At 41.6% G+C, this 24,650-nt stretch overlaps 6 protein-coding genes and 1 non-coding gene across 27 annotated transcripts in view; 3 read left to right on the top strand and 4 right to left on the bottom strand.

Moving 5' to 3' along the window:
• The window catches only part of LOC125987679 (protein unc-80 homolog), a 29,782-nt gene extending 28,666 nt beyond the window's left edge, over window positions 1-1,116 (top strand). For all 18 annotated transcript variants that reach the window (XM_049751996.2, XM_049751999.2, XM_049751989.1 and 15 more), the window contains one exon: window positions 34-1,116. In XM_049751996.2, coding sequence (XP_049607953.1) covers window positions 34-486 — 453 coding nt within the window. In that variant the 3' untranslated portion in view covers window positions 487-1,116. The remainder of the gene's footprint in view (window positions 1-33) is intronic.
• A 2,468-nt stretch (window positions 1,117-3,584) lies between these two features.
• nfkbiz (nuclear factor of kappa light polypeptide gene enhancer in B-cells inhibitor, zeta) lies at window positions 3,585-8,287 on the bottom strand. 2 transcript variants are annotated; one of them, XM_049753797.2, is made up of 9 exons: window positions 7,925-8,287; window positions 6,789-7,027; window positions 6,590-6,695; window positions 6,326-6,472; window positions 5,560-5,623; window positions 5,315-5,493; window positions 5,097-5,207; window positions 4,616-4,783; window positions 3,585-4,482 (listed from the first exon to the last, which is right to left on the bottom strand). In XM_049753797.2, exons 1-9 carry the CDS (start codon window positions 8,084-8,086, stop codon window positions 4,444-4,446), a joined length of 1,215 nt encoding a protein of 404 aa, XP_049609754.1. In that variant the 5' UTR covers window positions 8,087-8,287; the 3' UTR covers window positions 3,585-4,443. The 2 variants fall into 2 exon arrangements, with proteins under 2 accessions (XP_049609754.1, XP_049609755.1); XM_049753798.2 differs by having other exon boundaries at window positions 6,789-8,287.
• Window positions 8,288-8,563: 276 nt separating this feature from the next.
• Window positions 8,564-13,741, bottom strand: zgc:172295 (glycerol kinase). Of its 2 annotated transcripts, XM_049753795.1 has the most exons (21): window positions 13,533-13,741; window positions 13,182-13,255; window positions 13,000-13,106; window positions 12,857-12,934; window positions 12,704-12,783; window positions 12,364-12,501; window positions 12,190-12,299; window positions 12,041-12,107; window positions 11,876-11,893; window positions 10,775-10,810; window positions 10,634-10,701; window positions 10,509-10,551; window positions 10,345-10,425; window positions 10,202-10,280; window positions 10,042-10,138; window positions 9,889-9,973; window positions 9,687-9,807; window positions 9,424-9,567; window positions 9,275-9,361; window positions 9,121-9,207; window positions 8,564-9,050 (listed from the first exon to the last, which is right to left on the bottom strand). In XM_049753795.1, the coding sequence occupies exons 1-21, from the start codon at window positions 13,623-13,625 to the stop codon at window positions 9,040-9,042; spliced, it is 1,704 nt and encodes a 567-aa protein (XP_049609752.1). In that variant the 5' UTR covers window positions 13,626-13,741; the 3' UTR covers window positions 8,564-9,039. The 2 variants fall into 2 exon arrangements, with proteins under 2 accessions (XP_049609752.1, XP_049609753.1); XM_049753796.2 differs by lacking the exon at window positions 11,876-11,893.
• Window positions 13,742-14,138: 397 nt separating this feature from the next.
• Window positions 14,139-14,210, bottom strand: trnae-uuc (transfer RNA glutamic acid (anticodon UUC)). Its single transcript has one exon. It is a non-coding gene; the product is annotated as a tRNA-Glu (tRNA).
• A 128-nt stretch (window positions 14,211-14,338) lies between these two features.
• wbp4 (WW domain binding protein 4) lies at window positions 14,339-16,704 on the top strand. The gene is made up of 10 exons (XM_049754077.1): window positions 14,339-14,491; window positions 14,646-14,718; window positions 14,805-14,867; window positions 15,045-15,168; window positions 15,245-15,439; window positions 15,521-15,567; window positions 15,649-15,724; window positions 15,805-15,989; window positions 16,064-16,257; window positions 16,349-16,704. Coding segments are annotated over exons 1-10 (1,155 nt in total). The 5' UTR covers window positions 14,339-14,489; the 3' UTR covers window positions 16,545-16,704.
• mtrf1 (mitochondrial translational release factor 1) lies at window positions 14,543-19,121 on the bottom strand. 2 transcript variants are annotated; one of them, XM_068649913.1, is made up of 11 exons: window positions 18,925-19,070; window positions 18,649-18,820; window positions 18,348-18,448; window positions 18,193-18,274; window positions 17,995-18,102; window positions 17,751-17,923; window positions 17,569-17,686; window positions 17,370-17,506; window positions 17,166-17,264; window positions 15,797-17,092; window positions 14,543-15,317 (listed from the first exon to the last, which is right to left on the bottom strand). In XM_068649913.1, exons 2-10 carry the CDS (start codon window positions 18,815-18,817, stop codon window positions 16,967-16,969), a joined length of 1,113 nt encoding a protein of 370 aa, XP_068506014.1. In that variant the 5' UTR covers window positions 18,818-18,820; window positions 18,925-19,070; the 3' UTR covers window positions 14,543-15,317; window positions 15,797-16,966. The 2 variants fall into 2 exon arrangements, with proteins under 2 accessions (XP_068506014.1, XP_049610031.1); XM_049754074.1 differs by having other exon boundaries at window positions 18,649-19,121.
• Window positions 19,122-19,476: 355 nt separating this feature from the next.
• LOC125988205 (coiled-coil domain-containing protein 122) lies at window positions 19,477-20,684 on the top strand. The gene is made up of 5 exons (XM_049753090.1): window positions 19,477-19,589; window positions 19,721-20,126; window positions 20,180-20,296; window positions 20,358-20,431; window positions 20,520-20,684. The coding sequence occupies exons 1-5, from the start codon at window positions 19,567-19,569 to the stop codon at window positions 20,608-20,610; spliced, it is 711 nt and encodes a 236-aa protein (XP_049609047.1). The 5' UTR covers window positions 19,477-19,566; the 3' UTR covers window positions 20,611-20,684.
• Window positions 20,685-24,650: the final 3,966 nt, after the last annotated feature.

Below are 24,650 nucleotides of genomic sequence, written 5' to 3' on the forward strand. Positions count from 1 at the left end.
ATCGCTTTGTAAGTTTTTTTTTTCTCTCGGTAGGTTGCACCAACCATGAGTAGCAAGGAGAAGCGAGAGCAGTGGGGCCTCCGCAGCAGCCTTTCCCCGCCCCCGTCCATCTCACGCGCCTCCACCCCGACACCACCTCCCCATCCCTGCTCCCCACTAAGCCTCTCCAGAACCAGCTCCCCTTTGTCCCGCACCGCCTCACCTCTCCCCCCGCCCCTCCCCGTGCTGGGCGTGACGCCAGCCCCCAGCCCGCCAACCTCGCTCGTTCCTCCTCCGCCGACAGCGTCGCGTATCCGAGAGAGTCCCGGCGACTCGGACACGGCCGCCCTCCTGCCGCCAAGCGACACGCCGCTGCGACTCGGCAAGGACGAGGGCACGGAAAACCCCCTCCTCACCCCACTCCTGCCTGCGCCGTCGCCTCGCCGCTCACCTGGCCGACTCCCTCTTTCCCCCGTTGACCTGGACTTGGATGAATCCCACGTGTAGCGTCACAGATGAAGAACGGCGCTCCTCAGATGAGCAATTGAAGCCTACGCAATGAACAATGGGCACAGCAACAGCCATATCTGCAACACGAAATAGTCCCATGATGGCAGCAGCAAATCTCTTTAATGTACAAATATACAACATAACACTGTGACAGTGACATTATTATTTATTCTCTTGTAGAACTGAATGTATATTTTAGCAGAGCTCATGTTACTGTATGCACAAATGATATCATGAAATATAATGAATAGAAATTATCTACAGGCTGTCATAAGCGACAACATTGTGATTTATTATTTGATTTTGAAATATTCTGTAGTTTAACATTGAATATGTACGTAATGTGTGTCCGTTGCGATGCAGTAATAGTCATTGCCTCGTTTCTCATTTCATGCCTTAAGGGAAAAAAAGAGCCAATGTCGAGATAGAGTTGGAGTAGATGATTTTATTGAGTGCAGTAAAATACCTCTGAAACATGAAACTGGATGTGCCAAGAAAGCAACATGTCGTTTGTCATTGATGCAATTTTGCCACAATTGTTTGCGTGTTATTGTTCTGGCCGAGCAATATTTGTGCCATCGATTTGTAACGTATGTGAAACAAATATCAAATAAAATATTAAAAACACGTACATTGTGCTTTCTTCACTTCTTTGGGATTATTCTAACGAGAAGATTATACACATCGTGCAGTATTGATATAAAATAAAAGTGAAGTAGTCGAAACAGAATCACAATTCTGAAGAACTAAACTGACTTAAGCTCTAGTCCTCGGGGCCGCGTTCCAACATGTTTTCCAAGTGACCCTCGTTAAGCGCAGGTGCGTGAAAAGTTTTAGCTTCTTTCACGTTCAAAAGGAGCTAAAAGTTTTCACGCACCTGCACTTAACGAGGGAATGATACGGACACTCCATTAGGTACACCGCCATTTTCAAGTGTACCTAATAACAGGCCACTTTATTAGGGAAATATTATGGTCAAAGGTCACATGTGTCAAGCTCTAGGCCTCTGGGCCACGTTCCAACATGTTTTCCAAGTGACCCTCGTTAAGCGCAGGTGCGTGAAAAGTTTTAGCTTCTTTCACGTTCAAAAGGAGCTAAAAGTTTTCACGCACCTGCACTTAACGAGGGAATCACACGGACACTCTATTAGGTACACCGCCATTTTCAAGTGTACCTAATAACAGGCCACTTTATTAGGGAAATATTACGGTCAAAGGTCACAGGTCTCAAGCTCCAGTCCTCTGGGCCACGTTCCAACATGTTTTCCAAGTGACCCTCGTTAAGCGCAGGTGCGTGAAAAGTTTTAGCTTCTTTCACGGTCAAAAGGAGCTAAAAGTTTTCACGCACCTGCACTTAACGAGGGAATCACACGGACACTCCATTAGGTACACCGCCATTTTCAAGTGTACCTAATAACAGGCCACTTTATTAGGGAAATATTACGGTCAAAGGTCACAGGTCTCAAGCTCCAGTCCTCTGGGCCACGTTCCAACATGTTTTCCAAGTGACCCTCGTTAAGCGCAGGTGCGTGAAAAGTTTTAGCTTCTTTCACGGTCAAAAGGAGCTAAAAGTTTTCACGCACCTGCACTTAACGAGGGAATCACACGGACACTCCATTAGGTACACCGCCATTTTCAAGTGTACCTAATAACAGGCCACTTTATTAGGGAAATATTATGGTCAAAGGTCACAGGTGTCAAGCTCTAGTCCTCAGGGCCGCGTTCCAACATGTTTTCCAAGTGACCCTCGTTAAGCGCAGGTGCGTGAAAAGTTTTAGCTTCTTTCACGTTCAAAAGGAGCTAAAAGTTTTCACGCACCTGCACTTAACGAGGGAATCACACGGACACTCCATTAGGTACACCGCCATTTTCAAGTGTACCTAATAACAGGCCACTTTATTAGGGAAATATTATGGTCAAAGGTCACAGTTGTCAAGCTCTAGTCTTCTGGGCCACGTTCCAACATGTTTTCCAAGTGACCCTCGTTAAGCGCAGGTGCGTGAAAAGTTTTAGCTTCTTTCACGTTCAAAAGGAGCTAAAAGTTTTCACGCACCTGCACTTAACGAGGGAATCACACGGACACTCCATTAGGTACACCGCCATTTTCAAGTGTACCTAATAACAGGCCACTTTATTAGGGAAATATTATGGTCAAAGGTCACAGGTCTCAAGCTCTAGTCCTCTGGGCCACGTTCCAACATGTTTTCCAAGTGACCCTCGTTAAGCGCAGGTGCGTGAAAAGTTTTAGCTTCTTTCACGTTCAAAAGGAGCTAAAAGTTTTCACGCACCTGCACTTAACGAGGGAATCACACGGACACTCCATTAGGTACACCGCCATTTTCAAGTGTACCTAATAACAGGCCACTTTATTAGGGAAATATTATGGTCAAAGGTCACAGGTCTCAAGCTCTAGTCCTCTGGGCCACGTTCCAACATGTTTTCCAAGTGACCCTCGTTAAGCGCAGGTGCGTGAAAAGTTTTAGCTTCTTTCACGTTCAAAAGGAGCTAAAAGTTTTCACGCACCTGCACTTAACGAGGGAATCACACGGACACTCCATTAGGTACACCGCCATTTTCAAGTGTACCTAATAACAGGCCACTTTATTAGGGAAATATTATGGTCAAAGGTCACAGGTGTCAAGCTCTAGTCCTCAGGGCCGCGTTCCAACATGTTTTCCAAGTGACCCTTCATTAGGGAAAAATCATGGTCAAAGCTTAAATGAAAGTGAAAAGTGCCACACCCGCCCTCACCCCCACTTTCTGATTGGCTGTTTGATCTGTGACGTCATTCGGACACTCTATTAGGTACACCGCCATTTTTCATGAGTGAGTGACAGACAGCGTTGCTGCTATGCCAGCCGACATGTTATGCCGACATTGATGTTTTAATTTTTTATTTGTTGGATTCTAGTTGATGGTGTTATTACACAAAATGTGTTTGTGTTTGAATAAAAGGTTGAAGAAAAATTTATTATGCCGACATTTGTTATTTTGGGGGACACCAACTCATATATATTGTTATATAAAGCAGTCAACCAAATATCTGATTTCTATGTTTTAATTGGCGAATATAAAAACAAGGAATAAAACACCTGACAAGTTTTAACATAAATGTTTATTAAAATAATAATAATAAAAGTACATTTCAAACCAGCAATCTAATGTGAAATTGCAGTAGATATATTGGATAACAATACTTAGGCGTATATATGTGTACACGTTATTTAAAAACTACTATAAGTGTTATAAAATCAAGATTACCCAAAGAGAAGCATAATCTCCCCGTTGTTGCATAACGGCAACGAGAAATGCAATTCACGGCTCATTCGTGAACAGGAAGTGACGTCATTTTCTTCGTTTTGTTTTACGGCAAGGTGGCACCAGCTTCAATGGGCATTACTGACACCTACTGGTTGAAGTCATATGAAATGAAAAAAGAACGAATCACTTTAGAAAGTGATTCGGTCACTCGCGTTCACTGAAAAGATTCGTTCTTTTGAATATATAGTATATATAAAAAATAATAATAAAAAAAATTTGGGGGGGTATAGTTGTATTGTTTGACGTATATGTTGTTCCCACGGGATGTTGTAATATAGAGAAAAATGTGTGCGTTGCCGTTGTCGACATTACCGTGTGTATAATTGATTGTTTTTTGTCTGGTGTATTGCTTAGTTGTGTGTGATATTGAAGTTAAAAAAAAAAAAAAAAATCTGTGTGTGGGTGGGGACGATTCGTTGAACGATTCATTTGAACGAATCTTTTGAGTGAACTGATTCTAAAGATTTAGAAGTATTTTAAAGAAAACCTTCATATGAATGTGAGCGTGTGTGTGTGTGTTTTTGAGCTCATTGAGTATTACATCAAAATGATTTGTTTCACTGAAACAACCGCCATCTGCCTTGTGAGGCAAATATTATCTTATGATCGACTGTCTGACTGACAGTGTTCTGTTTTAAGCATCAAGGTGTTGACCTCTCAGGATCTGACGCACCTGAAGATAGAAAGAAATACATGAGAAAAATAATAAACACAGAAGAAAACAAAAGGGGGACTGATTTTCATGTTTTCAAGCTGCCTGTGGATGTTCTTCTGAAATGGTTCCTTGGAGATTGTTTTGACCTTACCATGTCACCAGCGTGACCTGCAGGCGCCAGGTGCCAGGGCAGCTCGTTCTCCAAGTTTCTGGCGGTGGGGTCGGCTCCACCTGCCATCAGTAGCTTCAACGCCTGAAGCTGAGTGGGATGGTTTTGTAAGGCGCTGACGATGTGAAGGGCTGTGTTGCCGCTGAAGCTCTGTTAACACACAACGATTGAAACATGTTGACCTGAGAAGTGTGTGTGCGTGCGTGCGTTAGGGTTTCAAAGTAGGGTTTCCAACTTGGGTTAGGGTTTCCAACTAGAGTTTCCAACTTAGGTTAGGGTTTCAAAGTAGCATTTCCAAGTAGAGTTAGGGTTTCAAAGTAGGGTAAATAGTTTCAGTCGTTCGTACGAGCAAAATTAAAGATGCCCCTGTGAGTGAGAATATTTCAGTTGACTGTGAATTGGATGATTTCCTTTTTGGATCCTCATCACACCATGCGACATGCTTAACGCTCTTTGGTGTCACCTTGTGGTCGAGGCTGCTCATGGCAGACGGCCGCTGGAGGAAGATACTCAACAGCTGACAATTGGCTTCTTCGGCTGCCATGTGCCAACATGTATAACCACTTTTTAAGTCCTGTTGGAAGCAAAATGACACCCCCAAGTGTCCCGGTGTCATGTGACTGAAGTGAGAAGTGCACTCAGGATTGTGAGATCTAGTTTGTGTAGTTGTGCACAACTTACCTGAGTCCCACAGGAGGCACCCATGTACAACAAGGCCTCCACACATTGAACATGAATGTGTTTCCTTTGCAGCAGTTCATTTTTCTGGTGCCAGTCCCCGGTGCCGGTTTGAGCCAGTTGCCTCCATTCGTTTTCAACCGCGTTGTGAGACAACACGGCAACATGAAGCGGAGTTTGACCTTTGGAATACAAAGAAGTATTGGAAGTGTGCTGCTGTGGCTCAGGGATGGAAACAAAGAACTTACCCTGAAAATTCAGCATTTCTGTATTAATCATCTGTAAACATCCGGAGAAAGTCCTCCAGATGATCTGTGGATGCACAAAGTATCAAAAATGCAGATGAGTGTAGGCAACTCATTCGCACTTCATTATCTCACATAAAATAATAATTCGTGTCCAGCTTCCAAAAAAATAAAACATTTTTGTAATGTTTTCAATAGCAAACTTAATGAATAAAAGTATTAAGTACAATATAAAGAGCTAGACAATCAGTGTGTCATTGCAGCTCGTGTATATAACTTGACCACTAGATGGCAGCATAATACAACAACGCAAACGCAAAGAAAGCTAAATTGACTTAAGTCGTCATTTTCCACAGAGGATAAAGAATGTTGGTGAGTATTGTTATACTGTCATTATTTCGACCACCCCCAGTTTTCATAGGAAATATGTATTCAATATTTAGCAGCGTTTTTAAAAGATTTTTTGTGGCTGGTAGAGGGGGAATTTTTTTTTTTTTTTTTTGTTTAATTGAAAAATTTAATTGAGGTCATTTATATGCATTATTTTTGTAGTTCGCAAGCTAGCCCGGTCCTTATTCATCGTGAATAGGGTTAGGGTTAGGGTTGACTTTTCCAAAACCTGCATTTAATTGACACCCATTGAAATGTGTTGGGGTGAAAACAAAAACATTTTTCAAACTGAGTTTCCTCCCTCCAAACACTTTTAAAACAGAAAAAAAAAAAATATTGGAAAAATTGATGTTATAAAATAACTTTTCCAACTTCAAACCTGAAGACAGAGGGGGAATCCCTTCTCAGCGCAAATGTGCAGAGGTGAGCGGCCCCACAAGTCTGTGGTGTTGACATTTGCTCCGTGCTCCAGCAGGTCACCCACGATGAGGTGCTGATTGGCTGCCGTGGCGACCTGAAGCGGAGTCTGAAGGCACAAGCGAATAAAAAGGTGGCATGCATATTTTCACTCGTACCTCAACACTGTTCATTTTTACGCATTTGTAAAATTGTGAAGAGACTCGATGGAGAGGAGCTCCCCCACCTGCCCATTGTGCTCTTTCACCTCTAAAGCACCGTAGACGGCCATCTTGGAAGCAAGCATGTAGGCCAAAGCTCTTCTGCCTTGGGCCACAGCTATGTGAAGACATCTGCAAAAGTGAGAAAATGTCCAAAGATATTCCTAAGGTGGGTCTGGAATGCATCTTATCAAAGCGGCTGGAGAAAAATGAAGGTGTACTTACGTGTCACCATCGCCATCTTGCATGTTCAGCAACTCGGGAGAGACGCCTTCATACTTGCGCGCTTCTTGCTGGATTTGCCACTGAAATAATGTGAGCTGATACTCCTGGGGAGGGGGTGCCTCAGGACCAGGCAGGTAAGCGCAAGGAGGCATCTTCGGTGGATTTACAGGGATTTCATCCGGCAAATGTTTCCTTTTCTGGAGGTCAGCCCTAGACATGACTTGGGGAGAATTTTCTACCTGTGTTTGGAGAAACTTTTTTTGAAGTCCCACAACTTTTACAAAAGTGACGTTTAATACAGGCACATTTTTTTTAGCAGATTTTTTGGCAGGCAATTTTTAGCAGATTTTTTTTTTTTTCAGTTTAATTTTTTTTTCCATTGTAAATTTTTTTAGACCGACTTTTTTTCACTGTTTTCTTTTAGGTTAAATATTATTACAGTTGACCATTTCAAGATGTTGACTTTTTTTTTTACATTGAATTTTGATGCTGAAAAGTGACATTTAATACAGTACCCAGATGTTTTTTTTTTTTTTTTGCAATTTTTTTTTCTCAGATTTTTTTTAGCAGATTTTTTGGCACGCAATTTTTCGCTAATTTTTTTTTTCCAGTTTCATTTTTTTTTCATTGTAAATTTTTTTATACTGATTTATTTTAGGTTAAATATTTTTACAGTTGACCATTTCGAGATGTTGACTTATTTATTTATTTTTTTTACATTGAATTTTGCTGCTGGAAAAATTCAATATTAGAAATTTCGATGCTGAAAAAAAAATTGCGTTAGAAATTGGAATCAAAACTCTGATGGCACAGATATACTTCCATACAAAGGTTATTTAAGAGACTCTGACCACTGGATCATACATTTTGATTTAACATTTGGATTTCAGTTTCCCATTCATATTTAGCATTTAGAAGAAAATAAATCCATGTAAAAATATTTGAATGACTCAACACTTTGAGGCTACATGATTAGATTGTATTGATAAGCTGACAGAGCCAACATTACTCATCGACAGCTCTTGTGCAGTGATTAACTTCGATATGAATCCCTTGCCAAGCAAAACAAAAGTACATTTCTTCAATATGAGAAGCATAAGGTTGACGATTGAGCTTTTTTTTTCATCTGTGCCTACCTTGGCTGTCAAGCTGTCTTTTTGTCTATGCCTGGTCCCAGTTATGAGGAAATAAGTCCAAAGTGTGCCACACCACATTGTACTTCCTTGTTCCAAGTGCATTGTGTTGTGCTGAAGGGCCGGATTTTTTTTTTTTTTAAAGGCACAGATGTGCCTGGGCATTTGGAGAGGTTAAAAAATCATAAAATAAGTCATTCTCACTAATACGTCACTAACAGTATTTAATGATAATTATAAAAAAATGTAAATAAAATAAAAGATTATAAAAAATAATAATTATAAAAAAATCTAAATAAAAAAAAGTAAATATATACATATATTTATTTTAATATATTCTATCACTAATAACTTATTGAATTTAATTAATAAAGGTGAATCAGGACATTTTAATGACAAATTTTAGGTTTAGAGTTTTAAATAACAGAAATCACATTTTGCCAGAATATTTACTTATTCCATTTGTATGTTATAATTTTCCAATCAACTGACTTCAATGTATAGAGACAGAGTTGAAAAGAAAGAAGATATATATTAGAGCCAATTTTATTTATGATTTTGGATCATAGTGAGGGAAAGTGAGACATGACTATTGTCCACCCTCCTGACACATTGTTCCATTTTGGGGCCCAGTCTAGAGTGTTTACTTTTGACTTTTTTTTTTTTTTTAGATACAAACACTGACCTACATTTATTCAACAAGTGCTTTCTGCTCATCGATTTTGGAGCGACGGGATTCAACTGTCCAAAAGAATTCCATTCCGCTCACGAGAGGATTCCACATAAATAGAATTTTTCCAATAGAAAAACATATAGACTTCGTACCCCCCAAAAAAAACCTAAAAGACCGTATAAAGTGCACAAAAAATACTTGGAAGAAAAATGCCAATTTGGGGCAACGATGAAGAAGCAGAATTCATCATGTACCGAAACTGGCTCAAGTCACCTGGCAGTAAGCAAGCTCATAAAATAGTAAGAAAAACACAAACTGCATGCGTACTCCCGCTATAGTTCAGAAATTAAATACAGGGAAGGTCCCATTAATTGTCAGTTGTGGAGGGGAAGGGGGGGGGGACATAATCAACAGTAGGTCTTTGTCCTCGCTGGCTGCCAGGAGACTAGTTGTGCCCTTGAGATAACACAAATAAAGTTCGTGAATTTCCCAGATCGCGCTCATGATGAAACAGACGGACACTCACCTGCGATGTAATTGGCTCCAATGAGCATCAGCATGCTGCCCATGATGTAGAAGCCCAGCGGGGCACTGCAGAAGATGCTGAATTCACCTGACCACCAGATAACAAGCGTTCGAGTCACAGTGAGGAGCCTCCCAATCAAATCCAACCGCCCTACCATTTCCATTCGTGGGAAGCTCGGTGGTCTCCCAGTTCATTGACTTCTGAACGGCTTTCTTCCAGCGGGCGTAGCGAAACTCGCTTTCTGCCGGACACACGCCGAAACATCACATTATGCACAGCGGAGTGGACTTTTTGAAAACATACCTTCGGGGTTGATCTGAGGCTCAAACTTCTCCGACGTAACTTCGCTCAAGTCGTCCGGGTTCAAACTCCATACGCTCACGCCCTCCGCTGCGCCGGCCGCCATCGCTGCGCCCAGAGCGGTGGTCTCCGGCATGGATGGTTTCACTGAGGGGAAATTAAGAATTTGCAAACTAAAGACAAATGAAAACTAAAGACAAAAAACATTCACATGGTTGGGGTCAAAGGGTGACGACGAGTATGTGGAGGGCGAAGGCGACGCCTACCGACGGGGATGCAAAGTATGTCGGCTTGTAGCTGCATCAGCAACCTGTTGGACGTCATACCCCCGTCCACCTGCAGCTGGGTGAGTGGGATGCCGCTGTCCTGATTCATGGCGTCCAGAATCTGCAAAAAAAAAAAAAAAAAAAGAAAGAGAGCTCGACTTCAAAAGAGCAGGAGCAAAAGGGTTCCAATGTGTGTGGGCACCTCTCGTGTCTGGAAGCAGACGGCTTCCAACGCGGCGAAAGCGAGGTGACTCTTATTTGTAAACTGGGTTAAGCCGCAAATGACCCTGTGGCACAAAGAAAATGTCCGTCACCAAAAAAGTCTCGCTCAAGCGTGTTCCAAACTGGGTCCTACCCTCTCGCACTGGGCTCCCAGTACGGCGCGTAAAGGCCCGAGAAAGCAGGAACAAAATAACAACCGTAGGATGTCCCAACCGATGCGGCCAATTTCTCTGCGCACAAAAATAATACACGTTGTACGACAAACTCTCGATTTACGATATCAAACGACATACCGAGCTCCTCGGACGACTGGATGATGCCGAGATTGTCCTGCAGCCAACGGACCACGGCTCCCGCGATGGCCACGGAACCCTTGGCGAGAACGACACACGGTGTGGGACAAGGCTGCAAAACAGAACAATTGTCTTCCTGGTACCTCTAAGGCGTAGCAGGCGGGTTTGTCTCGACCCAGTTTGTAAGCCACGGTGGTGAGAAGCCCGTGCTCGGACATGACAGGCTGAAAAAAAAAAAAAAAACACACAGCTGCTCAACATTGAAGGCAACACGAAGCTCTAGACATTAGCGGCTCAGTGGCGACACCTTGGGGCCAGTGTTGCGCAGCAAAAAGCAGCCTGTTCCATACCTAGAACACAAAACAAAAAATTTGAATAATGTTACTTGGGGTTAAAAAATGTTTAAGTCACCCACAAGGCACGTGCACTTACGTGTTTTTAGCTTGCCCGTCCTGGAAGCACATCTGCCCAACCAGCGCTGCCGATTGATCGCCAAGACACTAACGAGGAAAAGCACAAGCATCACATCGGCGGCCATTTGCGTGGGCTTAAAAAAATAAAATAAATACTTACCCCTGAAATGGGAATGCCAGAAAGCGCTCCTGATTTCTGCCAAACGATCACATAACATTTATTGAGTGGACTGTCATTTATTAATAATAATAATAATAATAATAATAATAATAATAATAATAATAATAATAATAATAATAATAGACTAAAGCACATTCACAGGTGACATTGAATGACAGGCCCAGGTCCATTCTATTGCGAAAATGCTCAAACACAAAACTTTGGTGCTCATGTGAAACCACCTTGCCCAGATTATTTGACCACATTGAGGCAAATAATAAATCAATATTAAAATAAAGCAATATTAAAAACATTCATATCGCTATACGGTGCCACTGGTGTCCTCATCACAATTCTTTAGTTATACAAGTTTTGAGTTTGAAAAAAAATACACTATTTTATAATTTACCATAATTTGTGTGTAGTTGGATGTCAGCAAATTCACGTATAACTTTGTACATTGTCAAATTGCGGTTTATTGATTCATTTATTTCAAGTGAATGGGGTGTTTAACCAATATGCAATTCAAAGAGTAAAACATCTACTTTGTAGAATAAATATAAAGTTCAATGGAAAATGTTGAGGGACGTTTCAAAAGCACCTTATGGTGATATCGATTAAAATAGCACAGGTTGTATGAGCTCTCGCTTTCCCCACAAATAATGTTCAATTTTAACAAGGAATATCTCGGAAAATGCCCAGCAAAACAAATTCTTGTAAAATATTCAACAAATAAACAAAAATATCATCTTATAAAAAAAGCGCAGGGACAAGGATACATTTTTGAACAGAGCAGTGTTCAAGTGGACATGGATCAATGTCTTCACTCCTTTGTGAGGCGCGTTGAAGGAGTGAAGAGATTTATTCATGCAGAAGATGGCGAGCGTCAGGTCACATGAGAAGCAAAGCCAAACAGCCCATTTCCAATATGGCAGCGTAAGAATGTTTACATTCAATTAGAATGGCACATTTTGCATTCTTCAAAATTGCGCCGGCAAACTAGCTCAGCGATAGAAGTTGGAAATGAGCTTGCGGAACGGAAGCGGCCGGGTGACTAACTTTAGCGCGGTGAGGAAAATGGCGAGTTACAAAATGACTTACCCAGCTAGAACTTATTTTCTACCGGTGAGAGAGGGGAGACAATGGCACACAAAATAATGCCGACAAGAGTTTCTCAGTCAACGTTCATGCACTCGCAACAGCTCTGGTTATTTCGGAAGCGGCCGGGCAACATTAAAAAAACTAATATTTGTGACGATGGCTCACCATGAGGCCGTAGATTTCAGAAGAACTTCTCACTCGGGGCAGAATCTCCATTGGGATGCCAAAATATCTGATTGGGATCAAGAAAAAGCACAAGTGAAGGGTCGTGGAGCTAATGTTGCACTGACACATGCGACCACTAGGTGTCATACTTGCACAGCTCCGGGTCCCAGTCCATTGTGTGAATGTTGAACAACATGGTCCGACTGGCATTGGTCACATCAGTGCAGTGGACCCCTCCGGATTTACCTCCGGTTAAACACTGGAGAGTAATTTCAACTTCTTTGAACCAGAAAAGAAAGATAAAAGACAGACAAACGTCTCACCCAAATGAGCCAAGAGTCCACGGTGCCAAACATGGCGCGGTGACAAAGCACAGCTTTGTGAACGTCGTCGACATTGTCCATCAACCAGCGAAGTTTCACCGCGCTGAAGTACGTGCTGATGGGGAGGCCTGTTTTATGCTAGAAGGTGAAAAAAAAAGGAGGGGGATCAATTTACATTCTTCTGCCTTTTCATAACACATCTATTCTGTCTCTGGGTCAATTTTTAAGAACTAAAAATATCATCATAATAATTAGGGATGGGTGGGATAATGCCGATACTACAAATGAATTTTTGTCAAATGGTCGCCAAAAGGACATCAGAAAAACGCCAAGTTTTCACCTTCAAGTGGTTTTTATTCCTCCCTGGTGTTTTGTTGATCAGACTCTCAACTGTGGATTGAGTCCGCAGGTCAAGCCAAACTGGAAAATAAGAAATAAATACCGGTAAGGTTTTTTTTTTTTTTTTTTTTCACAGTAAGGATAGAAACGTTACCGATTGCGTTGTAAAGCGGCTCCCCGGTTTCTTTGTCCCAAACGAGCGTGGTTTCTCTTTGGTTGGTCACTCCAATCGCTGGGAAGAAACAAAATGAAAATGTCAGTCAATGCGCAAAATTTAACCACAAGAGTGTTGCATACCTTTAATATTTGCAATGTCGATATTGAGTTGCGTGAGTTTTTCACATGTGCGCTCCATGCACTCGTACACAGACTGCAAGATTTCTTTGGGGTCTTCCTCCACCCATCTGAGAGGCACCAAAAAAAAACACACAATTCAGGATTTGAACTCTTCATTCTAGAGGATTTGAGCACACACTGACCCTTCTTTGGGGAAGCTCTGTTTTATCTCCACCTGGTGATGGCTGAGGAGTTCTGCCGTTTTGGAATTGAACACCTACCAAAAGAGCACACATATTAATATTTAGTGCAACAGCACCTTGGAAAACATTTGGACTGGGAGTTTGCACACTGCCGAACATTCTGACGTCACATCGCGTTTTATTCAGTTATCATATTTGTATGACTTTGGACCCTGGTCAAGCAAATACGTGGAGGGCTGAGTTTTACTTGGCCACCTTTGTGGTATAAATGAATATTTTTAACCCCTTATGTGATACGTATGGACAAGAATTAGAAATAACGTTGAACCGCTTTCATTTGGTCAGTCTTACCAAGAACCGTGTGGAACTGGTGCCCTGGTCGATGGCAGCAACCAGCGGCCCGAGCGTTACGCGGTGTGATGACCCAGCCATGGTGCTGATCATGGGGAGCCCCGCAGCACCGCAGTTGGACCCAAAGCCGGTTGCCCTACTCCAGCTACAGGACAATTCAAAAGGGCGTGTAGTCAGGCACCGACCTTTTGCGTCTCTTCGGCGCTTGGTGATGACGTCAGAGCCCTAATAGCTCGGATTTGTTTGTTACAGATATTGTAAATTGATAGAGATATAGAGATCGTTACACAGATAGGTGGATGAATAAATGGATAGATAGATAAAAAATGTCCAATAATTAAACATGTGTAATTATAGTTAAGTATTATTTGCATAGTGAGCATTTTGCTCGGTAACGTTTTAATCATTCCTGCCGGAAATGTCATATTGCATAACCACTTCACACGCCGACCGGAAGTTACCATGATGCCACTTTATACTGGCGATGTCGAATATATTTGCGCATTTTTCACAACGACAGTACTTTGAAAATTCATTTTGAAATTGATTTCAATAGGCCGGAAGATTATTTAAATGATAATTTTCATAATGGACAAAAAAAACGTGTTCCCATACCGGGAGTCGAACCCGGGCCGCCTGGGTGAAAACCAGGAATCCTAACCGCTAGACCATATGGGACGTTGAAGCCTGACGGATTCATTTTGTGTGATAAAGTAAAAAAAATTAATCATTGCACTTAGATGTTTTATCTTTTAACCTGTACCTACGTACTGATTTGTCTATGTAATATCACACGCAGGTACATATATCGAACTATGCCGTGACCGTATATGAGGGTGCAGGCGCTGTGTGATGACGTCATCAGTAATGGACAGTGTTGATCAAATGTATACAGCACAAGTCTCGTTTTCTTTGTTTTAACTCATTCCTGCCTTACAGTCTCACTCAAATACGACAATGTGAGTACCAACCGTCTAATATTCAACGTGTATGGTAGAAATAACCCAGGGTTAGGCTTCAGGGAATATTTATTTATATTTTTGCAATTAGCCACATAGCTGTCAAGGCTACATTCAAGCGTAGGGTGTTAATCTTTTTCCTTTTTACTTTCAGGGCTGACTACTGGAAGTCACAACCGAGGAAATTTTGCCAATATTGCAAGTGTTGGATTGCCGACAATAAACCCGTAAGTGATCTTCATTTGATTTGTGTATTGCCGAGGACAGTGTCCATGAGATGCTCTCAAGTCTTCATGTTTATTTTGCATTGCAGAGCATCGAATTTCACGAAAGAGGGAAGAATCACAAAGAAAATGTGGCAGCCAAAATTTCAGAGGTATTATATTCGTTTTTTGTATTTTAATCAATAAGTGACATTTGTGTAAACTTTGTTGGCATACCAGCAGCTATGAAAAATGAGTTTTGGCATCACCATCATCACTGGCAGAAGAGATAAGAACCAGACTGAGAAGTCTTACATCTTATTGGCTACATTAACTTTCTGTGCTCGTAGATTAAAAAGAAGAGTCTCCAACAAGCGAAGCAAGAAAACCGTAAGTCGAAACAGTTTGCAGCGATGGAGGAGGCTGCGCTGAAGGCATATGAGGAAGACCTGAAAAGACTGGAAATGGAGTCAGGTAACTGTGTGTGGAATTATGGGGAAAATATCAGCTCTATATAAAACATGTTCAAAAAAGTGTTTTTTTGTTTCAGGTCCTTGTGCTTCAGCCGCAGTACTGCCAAAGCCCAAAGCACCTCCCATAGTATTGTGCGAGCCACCACCATACTGGAAAAAATATCAAAAGAACACAGAGAAACCCAAAAAGTCATATGGGGAGCAAAATCTGTGTTGGGTTGAAGTACAGACGGATGACGGAAACAAATACTATTACAACACCATAACTGGAGGTGAGCATGATCAGAGGTCTTTTTTTTTTGTGTCATGTCCTATCACTGTAACTCTTGATTTATTTATTTATTTTGCCACAGACTCTCAGTGGGACAAACCCAAAGGCTACCGGGGCAGCTCAAACTCGGTGCTTAAAGTTTTATATTTTGCTTCAAAATTTTTTATAAATGCAATTTTATCTGATTGCTCTTTTTTTTTTTTTCTCTAGAGTGCTTCAGGTAGTGTTTGGATGGAAAGTGTCAGCCCTGAAGGATATGGATATTGGTACAACACACAAACAGGAGGTTGTATATTTATATATTGTATATAAACTCAAACGGTCAGTTTTCATCTCATTTGGTCACATTTTGTCTCACCTCTCAAGAGTCCAGATGGGAAAAGCCAAAAGACCCCAATGAAACTCCCGAATCCAGCTTGGCATCTGGCAGTGACAAAACAGTTCAGGAGGAACTTGCTGGAGACGACTGTAAGGAGGCTCAGTTGTCGCAGAGCGAAGAAGTGACTGAAAAACCCAGCTTGCCCTCCGTCGTCCCAGAAGATAGCTTTAGGGTAAGAACAAAAGCGATGAAGAACATTCAATTTGTCTCAGTCGTGTCGTCAAATTTCCTGATGGGTTATTTCAGAAAAGGAAAGCAGAGGGAGAAGATGACCAAACAAGCAACAATATGCCTCAAGAGGATGTCAAGGAGGAGAAGCAAGAGGAGATCCAAAGTGAACCCATCGTGAAAAAAGAGGAAGAGGTGACAAAAGCAAAGAGGCCAAAATCGCAGAACCCTTACGGGGCTTGGGAACGGATCAAGGAGGAGAAGGATCCATAGTACGTGTGCCATTCAGAATTCAGCAGCTGGACCTGTCTTGACTTTGACATGATTCAGTACCTTATCTCTGTTCTCCTTTTCTCTCTCCAGCGCCAACGTGGACTTACAATTGCCTAAAGTAGACGAGGAGATTGTAATGACAGAGTTGCCGCCGGAACCGAAACCCAAGTTCAAGGAGCGCATCATCACGTCACTGGGAATGGAAGGCGGAAGCACTTCTTTCAAGAAAAGCAAAACACAGAACGGAAAATCCAGAAGCTTTCGACAGAGAGACAATGATGACTAGCCACGATTTTTTTCTTTTTAGTTTGGTGAATCGTAAATGAGTGTAATTATCAGTTTCATTTGACTTACTTTTGAAGATGTACAGATCAGCTGGCAGCTTGTGACCACTTGGGGCAGGTTGTACAAAGTTAATAATAAACAAGACACCTTTTACACAAAAATGCTTCCCTAATATTAATTTTAACCATTTCTTACCGAGAAAAGGTTCTTAATTATATTATTTTAGGGCAAATAATTTAATCACATTATTTTAGGGAAAATAATTTAATCATAGGCATAATCAGTGTACAGTAAACTGCAAATAATAAAAATTTCCACAAGCAAAACCTCCGATGTAAATATAAAGACGATACCACACGTCTCGCTTTTTCGATATTGTTGAAAACCATCAAACCCGAACTTGACGGGAAGTTGCGATGTGGGTCAGTCTGCAGAAGAATAGGCACTGCTTCTGCTGTTGGCCACCAGGTCCAGAAGCGCCTCCCTTTCTGCCTCTTCCAGTACGACACTGATGAGATCATCAAGCGCCTCGCCCCCTCGCATGAACTCCTGTCGTGGACGTGAAGAACATGTAGAAACATGACTAACGTCGTCCCTTGGGTGACTTTTTTATGGCGCTAACCTTAATGTCCCTACAAATGTAGCCATTGCGGTGGTCTGTGACACGATCCTGGCTGAAGTTGTAGGTCCGGATCCTCTCGGACTGCGAACGTGTTCCCACCTGCCATGGACACGACACACGTTAGACGTCACAAAAAACAAACTAGCTTTGAATTAAGTTCATTCAGTCCGACAGAGCCCTAATGAGAAATTGTCGTTAGCGTGCCTGCTGCTTCCGTGCCAAATTCTTCTGCTCGGTCTCTTTACTCATCAAGCTCTGGTAGAGGCGGGCCTTCAGCACACGCATGGCAGTTTCTCTGTTCTTCAGTTGAGAGCGGGTCTGCTGACACTCTGCTGTGATACCTGAAAAGGAAATACCGCAATTACAAGTCTGGAGATGCTTGGCAGTCGTCGTAATGTCGTACCCGAAGGAAGGTGAACGATGCGCACCGCGCTATCGGTCGTATTGACACTTTGACCCCCGGCACCTCGAGATCTGAAGGTGTCCACACGCAGCTCGTTCGGGTCGATGCTGACATCAACCTGGAGCGCACGTTAAGATCAATCCGTCGTCGTGAAGCCGTTGAAGGAGCAACTGAGGAGTTACCTCAACAGGTTGAGGCAGGATGATGACAGTCATGGTTCCCGTGTGGATGCGCTGCATCCGAGAGGAAAGGCCCACCTCGGGAATCCTCTGCACCCGATGCGTCCCCCCCTCATGCTTCAGATGTCTGTACACGTTCTCCCCGGCTATCTGCGCGGCTGCGTGATGCAAACCACCTGAGGACACGAGTAAAAGTTCTTCAGTGTATCTCAGCATGCGGAATATATACAGAATATAGTAAACACACCGTATTCTGCCGGAGTGTAATTCAACGTCTCAAAATCCCACTTCTTGTAAGCGGCAAAACCCTGGTACATGTCAAACATTTCTCGGGTGAATTGTTGACATATATCACCTAAAAAAAAAAACACACAGAGGAAAAAAAAAACCCCTTCTTCTTTATGTTTAATAAATACAACTGAGCCATAATTGAGAATTCACAAACCTCCAGTTGTTCGTCCTGAAACGACTTCCAGGAAAACGTTACTAGAGTCCAGAGGGTCAGTCGGCAAGAGAGTTTTGATTAACTAGAAAGCAAAAGCGAGAATATACTCAAGCATTGGATATTCTACAGGAGTACATTTGATCAGCCTACTGTACCTCTTCCTTTAAGACTGAAATCCTGTCTGCGATGAGAGCTTCTTCTTCTTTCAGCAGCTGAGCAAACTGTTTTGCTTCTTCATCTTTGGACCCAACCGGGGCTGCAGTCATAGGGAGAAAAAATGTCATGTTAATATAGGTGTCAAACTCAAGGCCCGGGGGCCAGATACGGCCCGCCACATCATTTAATGTGGCCCGCGAAGACAAATTGTGCATCAAATTCATGTGTCATTACTAGAATTGCAAATTGTCTTCACTTTTAATATCTTTTTTTATATATATTTGACCAGTTTTTACTTACAATGCAAAATGGACCGAACTTCGTCAAGATCTTTAACCGCTTGTTCAACATTATAAAAGATATTTGCCAAAGGTAGCAGCTCAGTATACTTCTTCACCATCAATTTCCTGTCAGCTTCGTTCACGTTTGAGCGGTGCAACTTCTGGTCAAGGGTTTTGTGATAGTCCATGAGCTGTCGGACATAAGTTCGAACAGAATCGTTTTCGTACAAGCCGTGAAAGAAGCGCCTTGTTTCGAATGTGCCAACATGGCGTTGTGCCTTTCCAATTGTCTCACTTAATATTGTCCTCTGTCGTCCTCTTTTAAGGTTGTTGTAAACTACGCGGGGTAAGACGGTACGCAGGCGGGACAAACTACAAGAAAACATTTGGCAGTAGAATTTTTAGCGGACATGAAAGTGATGAGTAAAATCACAACAGATTTAATAACAAACAGAAACATGGCATTGGTAACCCGGAAGTAGTTTTAGGAAATGAAGGGGCACGCCACCGCAAAGCAGTCTGGGAGATGTAGTTTTATTGCGGACGTAGTTTCACCGGCAATTTTGAGCACTTCAGAGAAAAACTCACCTAGCTGATGATAAAATGTCAAATCCTTCCACCTGTACAGGTATGGGACTAAATAAAAATTAGTATTACACATGTTTGGAGAATTTAATCAATATTTTATCTTCTTTAAGAAAAAAATAAGTCATTATACAATGTTAGCATCACTATCTACTAGCTCTAGCATTCATTTTACCTTCTAATCACAATGCTAAATTTGATATTGTTCGTTTTATGGACATTCATTTACAAAGAAATTAATACTTTTTTCCTATCTAACTTTCAGGAGTTCAGAATCAATTGTCAGTAGACCAAGTCCTGGAAAATATTAACCAACGAAACATCATAGAGACCGAAATTCTACAAAAAGAAAATGAGACTCTCAAAACCCTACAGGTTCACCTTTTAAAAAAAATATTTTTAGTATTTTTTTCCCCTCAATATTTGTTTTCAGTCAATCATGATAATTAAAATGATTCATTTTAGTTGCAATAAATAAAATATTATATCTGGATGTGTTTGAATAGAGTTCGGTTTTATCAGGTGACTCTATTGGACGTGCAGAAGAAAAGCGATGAGGCTGAGAAGAAGCTGAGACATACAGCAAGGGACCTCCTTATCGTGGAGGATGACATGATACAATTAGAGCAGAAGATGCAGGCTGAACGTGACCAATGTGCCTCCATCACAGTAGAAAACATCAAACTCCTGGAGCAAATAAATGAAGGGGAGGAGAAGGCCTGCACGCAACGGGCTCAGTTTGACCTTTATCGAAAAAAGATGGAGGACCACAGGCAGGCGGTTCTGCGTGCGGTGGGCCAGACTGATACTTGCGAAGAGAAGAGGACACTTGTCCAGAAACTAAGGAAAGCCAAGGAGGAGCTGAAGGAGGATTTAAAAAATCCACATGGAGTCAATGTCCAATCAGCAAAGGTAAATTTCTACAATTGGGTTTATTTCCACATAGCTGGATTTTATCCTTACAGAGAGAGATCGCTGCGCTGAGAGTGGAGATTGAAGAGATGATGAAAAATATCGTGCAGAAGAGGGAAAGTCTTCAGAAAGAGTTGGAGACCCATGCTCAGATCAAGCAAGACATTGAGGTAGGGTGAAAGAAACATTCAAAGCTCCTAAATGTATTCAGTGTATTTGCACTTGTCTTAGGAGCAAACTAAGCGCTTTGACGCCATCAGCAAACACCTTCACTGTCAAATCAGCAAGACCCAGGCTGCCCGCAGGTAAAGACTTAATTCATTTTTTTTTTTAATATAATTTTTGTTTTGCACGTATGTTGGAGTTTCACCGATTTGTCCCTGATCTATGCAGGCTAATGTCCAGAGACATCAACCAGATGGAGAGACGGAAAGCTGAGCTCCAAAGGCAGCTGGGATCGTCCAATGACTCTGCTCAGTGCTAAAATCAAATTTGGCATGAAAACTAACCAGCAGAGGGCAGTAATGTCAAATAAATGCATCATCTAATACAGTCAAACCCTGACGTGATAATATTCGATCGCGTTTAAATATCTACAATATTTATTTGCTTGTTATTGCTGAATATTGTTTTACATCAATATGCCCAGAATATATTTAGTCACTGAACGAATTCAGCTGGATTTTTTTTTTTTTTGCCATCAGCTCATCCCGAACAAAAGCTTCAACTGTCGATATGTTTTTGGTACACAGTGTTCCAGCTTCCGCCTGAATGGTTCGCCTGGTACAAGGCGAAGTGACAGTCCCACTTGCAGGCTAACAAGATTGTGCCACGTCGAGCATATCGCAAAAACTAAATTGCAATAATTAATAGAATTGGCGTTTCTGCACATTACTGTCATAACGGTTCTTTGTCTTGTTCTGTAAAAATACAATAAAGTTTCAGCGTTACTTTAATGCACATTGTAGTCATGCTATTCTGTTTTTATTTTTTTAAATTGAGAAGTGTAAAAGGGATTAATCACACAGCACATTTTAATCAAGATCATCTTTATCTAGGCAAGATTTGATATTAGATTGAATCACAATAAATTATCCAGGTCGCCATTGTAAATGAGAAAATGTTCTCAATTGGCTTACCTGGTATAACATTGAATATAAAAAAAAAGAATACCAAAAAAAAAAATCTGTAATTGTGGTCGCTCATGCACCTGCAGCTTTAATATGCCAGTTGTGTAAATAAATACAAGTGCTAGCTTTTAATACCTTATTCTAGCAAAAAATGTTTTTTTGGGGGGGCATTTCCTGAATGGTGCATTGTTGGAGTGGATCCAGTTGCTAGCTATACCGTGCCGCTTCTTGGCTTGCCCTCATTAAAGCACTCAGATCTGACAGCACTATCCCACTCCATCCTGTTGAGGCCCAACCCGTCCAATTCCACAATTTCCCCTTATTACACCAGATTTGTTCAATTAATTAATTCCCTACCATTGACAGCTATAGTCGTCAATAGCTGGCATTGAATGAGTTAATATGTGCTATTATTTTTGTTAATCCCGCCACTGACCTTCCCAGTCAACGAGGGTTGGCCGTTGCTTTCATGCCCGGAAACCGCATCAGCTGGATTTTTCGAATGGGTGCAGCACTGGACTTAATCGTTCCCGCTGCTCCTTGTTAGGCCTGGTTGCAGCCTGCCAAGGCCTCACCTGTGAATCAACAAGGGAGCTTTCTTTTTTAACAACTGTAATTGTGTGAGTCATAGTGCATTTTCCCTTCTGCTGACTCACTATGGCGATGAGAGAAATAAAGAAATGGAGCCAAAAAAATTTGCAACCAAAGTGCATCATTAAAAAGTGAGCTGGGAAATAAGCTGTATTCACAAATATATAATTTCAGCCAAAGCTCGGGTGTAAGGAACAGCCAACAGTGGGATGCCTTTCATGCCACAAAATACAAACTAGGAAGAGGATCATTTGATGTCAAAAAGTAGGACAGCTAGTGGGAGGAGCATGACTTCCTGGATTGTCTACGCTAGCAAGCAAAAAAAAAAAAAAAAGCTTATTTCCTGCCTGATAGAGAGAACAAAGGTATGCTCAATTCTGAAGGAATTTGAGGCATCAATCTGGGTTTGCATCTCTGAGTCCTAATATTTTGCATTGGTGGGATTATTTTCTAATTTGGGGTGCATGAAACTGACAATTTTGTGATGTTGTTAACTTATTAAAAGCTCATTGTCATCACACATCACAAATGTCACAGTCACTGGCGGAGATTTACTTTTTTACACACACAGATCCTAATTTTTCCAGAAAACACAGATAATATATTCTTTTTTTCTTTTTTAACTTTACACAAATACCATGTCATTCAAATTCTCGCCACACAAAGCATGAAAATCAACCCTGAAAATCGGGACACGAGCAAAACTAGTATTTCTAAAAATACAATTGTGCATGTGCTTTTACGGCTCGTGTAATCCAGACAGCAAACATGAGTGTTTGTGTGTGTGAGTCCGGATTGTGCTGGAACATCCTGTGCTTCTCAAAGCTTTAAGTGTGAGTGCCCATGGTGGGGGGAGAGGATCGGGTGGGGGGGGGGCATTGCCATATTACATTGTCTACAGTGGTGTTGACCTAAATATTGACTCAGCATGTGTTGATTAACTGTCCTACATTGTGCGCTTCTGATTGAAAGACTTGATAAACCTCCACAAGGTCAAGGAAGTATTTTTATGAAGCCACCATGAAAACGTGTGATGAGCAACATTTTTGGGGCTTATTTGTCAAACTCATGATTTTTCAATTTCGTCCTTATTGCCAGTTTTGTAAGTCAGACTCCATTCACGACCACCAATTTCCAGCTACATAGAATCTAAATTCCAAAATATGGAGGTGACATTTTGATATCACTTATTTATCCCACCGACACAAAAATGGCCGACAAACAGGAAGTAGTAAAAGCCAATGTTTATATTTGCGTGGTGGGACTCACAGGCCAGATGATTGTTCAAGGACAGGAAGGATTTAAAGACAGAAGAAAACTTTTTTTTTTTTTTTTAAATGATCAGAGTTTAGTGATCGTCGTTATCAACCAGTGGAAGCAACTACGTCAAACGACAAAAATAATCTATTGAGAGCAGGCTTGTTTGTGGAGTTGAAACATGATTACAGAATAAATATACTTTTAGGGAAAGTCAGAGTTTGTTTTCACTCACTTGTGTCAAATGATCTAGCCACAAAGTTCTCATGGCTGTGTTGCAAAGTGCAGGTGGACAGAAAGGTCGTTGGGTATCTCAAAATGAGGAATCAATTTACTCCTGGCTTCAGAATGGGACAACTTTTCCAGCAAGACGTCTCAACTGACGCCCGAGTGGAGGTCAGGCTATTTTGGAGGTGGCAAGGTCTAGACTTTAGAGGAAGGACATTTTTTGTGAAGCTCTCATTGCGACACATCGGCAGCTCAGCATATTTACAGATCTGTTCTGCACGCTTTTCACAACAACGACACCGGCGGATCGACTCGTCAGCCATCTGCCCCAAAAATCTGACACGTGATGAACTGGATTTAATTCGTGTCACACTTCTGAGCTGACCTTGACATCCTTGTTATGCTAATTTTGCATGGAGCTGTTAATAAAAACATCCCTCTAGTGACTCAGCATTCCCTGTCCTTAACGATAATGGGTATCGACGTTTTCCCCGTGACGCCACACGTCCTTCCGAAATGGCGTGATATGATCCCGGTGGCACAACTAGTAAACAAACTCTTCCTCGGTAGCCATTGAGAAAAGAGGATCAATAATTTGAATGAGGATTTTAGCCTTTTTTTCTCGTTATCTGAATCTGTAAAGTGTTCCAAACTGTTTCTAATTCAAATCCAATTTTTCTAAGGTCATTTTAAATCAACTTTAGTATTATTTTTGTGTATTTTGCAGCATTGATGTTCCTGTGTGTGCATATATGGAGCATGTTGGCGATGCGCTGACCCGGGTTGGGATTATCTGTCTTCGTTGGGGTCTGTCCAGGCTGGAATCAGAAAAGCCACCTGCTCGCTCAGCATTGTAAACTGCATAGCAGGAGGTCAGGGCCAGGCGATGATGATAAGCTGATTTTGGGAGAACATCTTTATTTGTCTGCTACAATAGGTCATACATAATAAATCAGTGATTTTCAATCACTGTGTCATTAGAGATTATCAGGTGTGGAAATTATCTGAAAAATATCTCTAATTAATGTTCATCTCCAGTAACATATTGAGGCAACCAAAACAATTGTGCCTGTGACGTTTTCGGGAATTTGTTGTTAATGTAAAATATTTTCAGGTTGGCAATGCATCGTGAACAATTCCACGGCGTGTTATTTGTGTCTCAAGCATTAGCTGGGGATAATCCACGTGCGTCGTGTAGATCACGGCAGTAGCACACGTTAAGAAAACACCCTTTGTCAATGAAATGGGATTTGCGAAAGTGCCAGACCCCCTCAGTATATGATCTTTGGAGCAGATTAGACCAAGATGGAGTGAAAAG

This window comes from Syngnathus scovelli, chromosome 2 (genome assembly GCF_024217435.2).
Source record: "Syngnathus scovelli strain Florida chromosome 2, RoL_Ssco_1.2, whole genome shotgun sequence".
Lineage (NCBI taxonomy): Eukaryota > Metazoa > Chordata > Actinopteri > Syngnathiformes > Syngnathidae > Syngnathus > Syngnathus scovelli.

Excerpts from the sequence above, each read along its gene's own strand:
- nfkbiz (XM_049753797.2), bottom strand. The coding sequence starts at position 8,086 with ATGCCCAGGCACATCTGTGCCTTTAAAAAAAAAAAAAATCCGGCCCTT. Across the intron at positions 7,028-7,924 it reads AAGACAGCTTGACAGCCAAG|GTAGAAAATTCTCCCCAAGT; the intron begins GTAGGCACAGAT and ends CTCCAAACACAG. Across the intron at positions 5,624-6,325 it reads GATTCCCCCTCTGTCTTCAG|ATCATCTGGAGGACTTTCTC; the intron begins GTTTGAAGTTGG and ends GTGCATCCACAG.
- zgc:172295 (XM_049753795.1), bottom strand. The coding sequence starts at position 13,625 with ATGATCAGCACCATGGCTGGGTCATCACACCGCGTAACGCTCGGGCCG. Across the intron at positions 12,108-12,189 it reads TGGGACCCGGAGCTGTGCAA|ATATTTTGGCATCCCAATGG; the intron begins GTATGACACCTA and ends GATCCCAATCAG. Across the intron at positions 10,426-10,508 it reads TGCGCAACACTGGCCCCAAG|CCTGTCATGTCCGAGCACGG; the intron begins GTGTCGCCACTG and ends TTTTTTTTTCAG.
- wbp4 (XM_049754077.1), top strand. Across the intron at positions 14,868-15,044 it reads TGGCAGCCAAAATTTCAGAG|ATTAAAAAGAAGAGTCTCCA; the intron begins GTATTATATTCG and ends CTGTGCTCGTAG. Across the intron at positions 16,258-16,348 it reads AAGGAGGAGAAGGATCCATA|CGCCAACGTGGACTTACAAT; the intron begins GTACGTGTGCCA and ends TTCTCTCTCCAG.
- mtrf1 (XM_049754074.1), bottom strand. The coding sequence starts at position 19,015 with ATGTTTTCTTGTAGTTTGTCCCGCCTGCGTACCGTCTTACCCCGCGTA. Across the intron at positions 18,275-18,347 it reads TTTCAGTCTTAAAGGAAGAG|TTAATCAAAACTCTCTTGCC; the intron begins GTACAGTAGGCT and ends TTTGCTTTCTAG. Across the intron at positions 17,093-17,165 it reads ACATTTGTAGGGACATTAAG|GAGTTCATGCGAGGGGGCGA; the intron begins GTTAGCGCCATA and ends CGTCCACGACAG.
- LOC125988205 (XM_049753090.1), top strand. The coding sequence starts at position 19,567 with ATGAGACTCTCAAAACCCTACAG. Across the intron at positions 19,590-19,720 it reads AGACTCTCAAAACCCTACAG|AGTTCGGTTTTATCAGGTGA; the intron begins GTTCACCTTTTA and ends GTGTTTGAATAG. Across the intron at positions 20,432-20,519 it reads AAGACCCAGGCTGCCCGCAG|GCTAATGTCCAGAGACATCA; the intron begins GTAAAGACTTAA and ends TGATCTATGCAG.